General features: G+C 38.1%; 1 protein-coding gene across 1 annotated transcript; it reads left to right on the forward strand.

The window, feature by feature from the left end:
- Positions 1–1,073: 1,073 nt before the first annotated feature.
- LOC131065417 (probable carboxylesterase 15) lies at positions 1,074–2,147 on the forward strand. The gene has a single exon (XM_057999919.1). The coding sequence runs from the start codon at positions 1,074–1,076 to the stop codon at positions 2,145–2,147; it is 1,074 nt and encodes a 357-aa protein (XP_057855902.1).
- Positions 2,148–3,221: the final 1,074 nt, after the last annotated feature.

Genomic DNA, 3,221 nt, shown 5'->3' on the forward strand with positions numbered 1-3,221 from the left:
ATAAAAGGTTTAGGAATGTCTTTCAAAACCCTATTAGTTTGTTTGCTCTTACCCACTTTGTGTATTCTATTGTGTGTTCATTTTGATTGGATAAGTGTTTTTTATCCCAAAAGTTTTCTAGGTGCCTTCCAAAACTAGCTGCTTTTGAGACCATTGTGGTCTCCTCCATGTCCAAAAAGTAAAAGGTTGTGAGAAGCCTTTCAAAACTTGTTATTTTTATTTTTCTCTGTTTCCTTGGCTGGCTTGCTACAAGCGCAAGGGGTTTTGGCTGGAATATGGTTCAGGGCGATCTCCTAAACCCTTGTGTTCTAAAAGTGTAAGCCTTTGAGGACTTGGGATCCTTGTTCCTGCGGGTTGAGTTCTTTGGTCAAAAGTCTCTCTTTCTACAAACAGGTTTCCTCTTTGTAGATGTCGGTGGCCTCATTGCTTGTGAGTTCCACCTTGTTATGTTTCGGGTTCACACCGGCTCCTGATTTAATCAATTTCAAGGCAAATTTATATTAAATATATACAAATTTACTATATAGCTACTTAACGAAGCTTAGAGTGCATTCCACAAAGCTTGGAGTGTGCTCCATAGAACTTGGAGTGCATAACACCGTCCAGTGCAACATTATTGATGTGATTTTATCATAAGACAGACTTCCAAAAGCATTCCGAATGTAACAAATTCATGCTACGACGTAAGTGATTATGTCAGCTGCGGAATCAATAATTTCTGAGGTATAACCGTTGCCAAGCCGAAGGTTTCATTTGACGATATTCTGTTGCTTTCAGAGCGCACTGATTCCTCCTCAAATGTGGTGCACTTTTCTTATTTGAATGCTCATGCTCCCCCTCGAATCCTGTTTTTATATCAAACCTCCGAACACTACCTTGATTTGATATTCCTCAACAAGGCTCGGCAAAACGACTCATGCATTATCGTTTTCGATTTCTTAGCACATTTTTCTTGTTTGAGAGAATATTAGGTTTTCATTTCACACCTAGCGCTGCCCTTGGCTTAATAGAAGGAAGTCGTAGGACGATAAATAGAGGTGTTTGAAAGGCTGAAGTAATAGAAAGGCGAAAACATGGAGATGGCCTTGCAAGAAAAAGAAAATGAGGAGAGCGTATCAAGTCTGGTGGAAAACTTAGAGGAGGCTCTGAAACTGTACGACGATGGATCCATCGTTCGCACAGACCACCATCTGATAATGAATGTTCCACCTTCTGAAAAACCCGGCCCACAAGATTGCGGCGTTGCGAGCACAGATGTTGTAGTAAACGAGGAACTTGGCATCTGGGTCAGAATCTACCTTCCAATTGCTACCGTCTCCAAATTACCCCTTTTGCTCTATTTTCATGGCGGGGGATTTTGTTTCATTTCACCTGCTTTTATTGCTTCCCACCGTTTCTGTCTGAAGTTGGCTGCCACCATTGGAGCCATAGTCGTTTCTGTAAATTACAGATTGGCTCCAGAGTTTCGTCTTCCCGCTGCCTATGATGACTCCATGGAAGTACTTCACTGGCTTCGGTCCTCGCGCTCTCACTCTGACCCCTGGTTATGCGCCTACGCTGAGTTTAGCAATGTGTTTCTGGTTGGAGAGAGTTCTGGAGGCAATATTGTGCACCATCTTCTCATGCGACCTGCTTCTGCCATTCATGATAAGGGAAGCTCGGAAGACTCGGACTCAGACTTATGGGATGATGAAGATGAATTTGGCATCAGGGGAGCAATATTGCTTCAGCCATTCTTTGGAGCACAAGAACGGATACCATCGGAAATTCTTTGTCCAGTGGACGCGCAGGTAAACGTACAAGTTTGTGATACCTTGTGGAGGTTGGCATTACCGATGGGAAGCAGCAGAGATCATCCATTCAGCAACCCCGTTAAGTACATCCAATTACAGCTGCCTTTGCCTCCTCTATTGATTGTCTTGGGTGGTAAAGATTGCTTGTGCGACAGAGGTGTCGAGTACTATGAAGCCATTCAAAACTCCGGCAAGTGCAAGCGTATTGATTTGATGTTATTTGAAGGAGAAGAGCATGGATTCTATCATTCACATTCTGTCAAGGAACAAGAAAATGAAGAAACTCATAACATCAACTACAACAGGCTGATGCGCCAGGCAGCTCTCTTCGTTTCTTCCAACCGCGCTAGTTAATCACTTTGGTTAGTTGTATTAGTTCATGTATTATGTCTTCATATTCTACATCATCGTTACTCTATTTGTTTTCTTCTTTTCTATATATATTTTTTCTTCTTCTCCTTTACCCACAGAAGTTTTCATATTATCTCTTTGTTTTCAGGATTTTCAACTGTGTCAAAATTATATCCCTTGAAATATGCATGGGAAATTACTCAATGAAGGCTCATAATGTAGACAAGAGGATATAGGTTATAAATATATACATTTACTATATAACCTCTAAAATTGTATAAAGAACATTGACAAGTGCATCAACCTCAACAATGCCTTCTCTATAGATGTATGAAACTAAAAAGTCCTCAATGATTTTCAGCATGCACACATAATCCAGATAAATGTTTGTGGAGCTTCTAATTGCTCATTTGTTATTTGCAAAGGACAGACATATTCTAATTATGTCAAATCAATCTAACTATTCTAATCTCATAGATGTGGTTGTCCATAGCTATGTCCTGTTTTTTAGTCTTCTTATATTTCTTGCAGACTCTATAAATTTATTTGCTTCTACTTGTTATCTACTCAAGATAAATTCCACTATTGATGAACAAATTAAGGATCCTTTTTAAGACTGGATTTAATAATTGAGATAATTTATATCAATCCATTGAAAAAAAAATTATTAAGTAAAAATGGGTTACAAGGCACCCATCTAATACAAAATAATATAAATCTAGTACCCATCTAATACAAAATAATATAAATCTAGTAGAAGTAGATTCTATAAGATATAAACTTGTATAGTCTTCAAAATTAGAATCTTTATTGAAATAAATGGAATAGGAAACAAAGAATAGAAGATAACTAACTCCCACCCTACATCGTATTAAGGATCTTAAGACTTATAATAACCTCCAACTCATCCATCAATCAAATTTAATTTGTATTAAAATGGAGGTAGTGTGCATATTTTTTATTTGAAATTATGGCTGACTCAAAATAGTGCTTCCTTCATAGTTTCCATAAGCAGTGGATGGTTGAATCTATTTCATGATCTTTTTTATATTTGAGTAAAAAACCATCAGTTTTTTT

The sequence above is a fragment of the Cryptomeria japonica genome, chromosome 10 (assembly GCF_030272615.1).
Source record: "Cryptomeria japonica chromosome 10, Sugi_1.0, whole genome shotgun sequence".
Taxonomy (NCBI): Eukaryota; Viridiplantae; Streptophyta; class Pinopsida; order Cupressales; family Cupressaceae; genus Cryptomeria; species Cryptomeria japonica.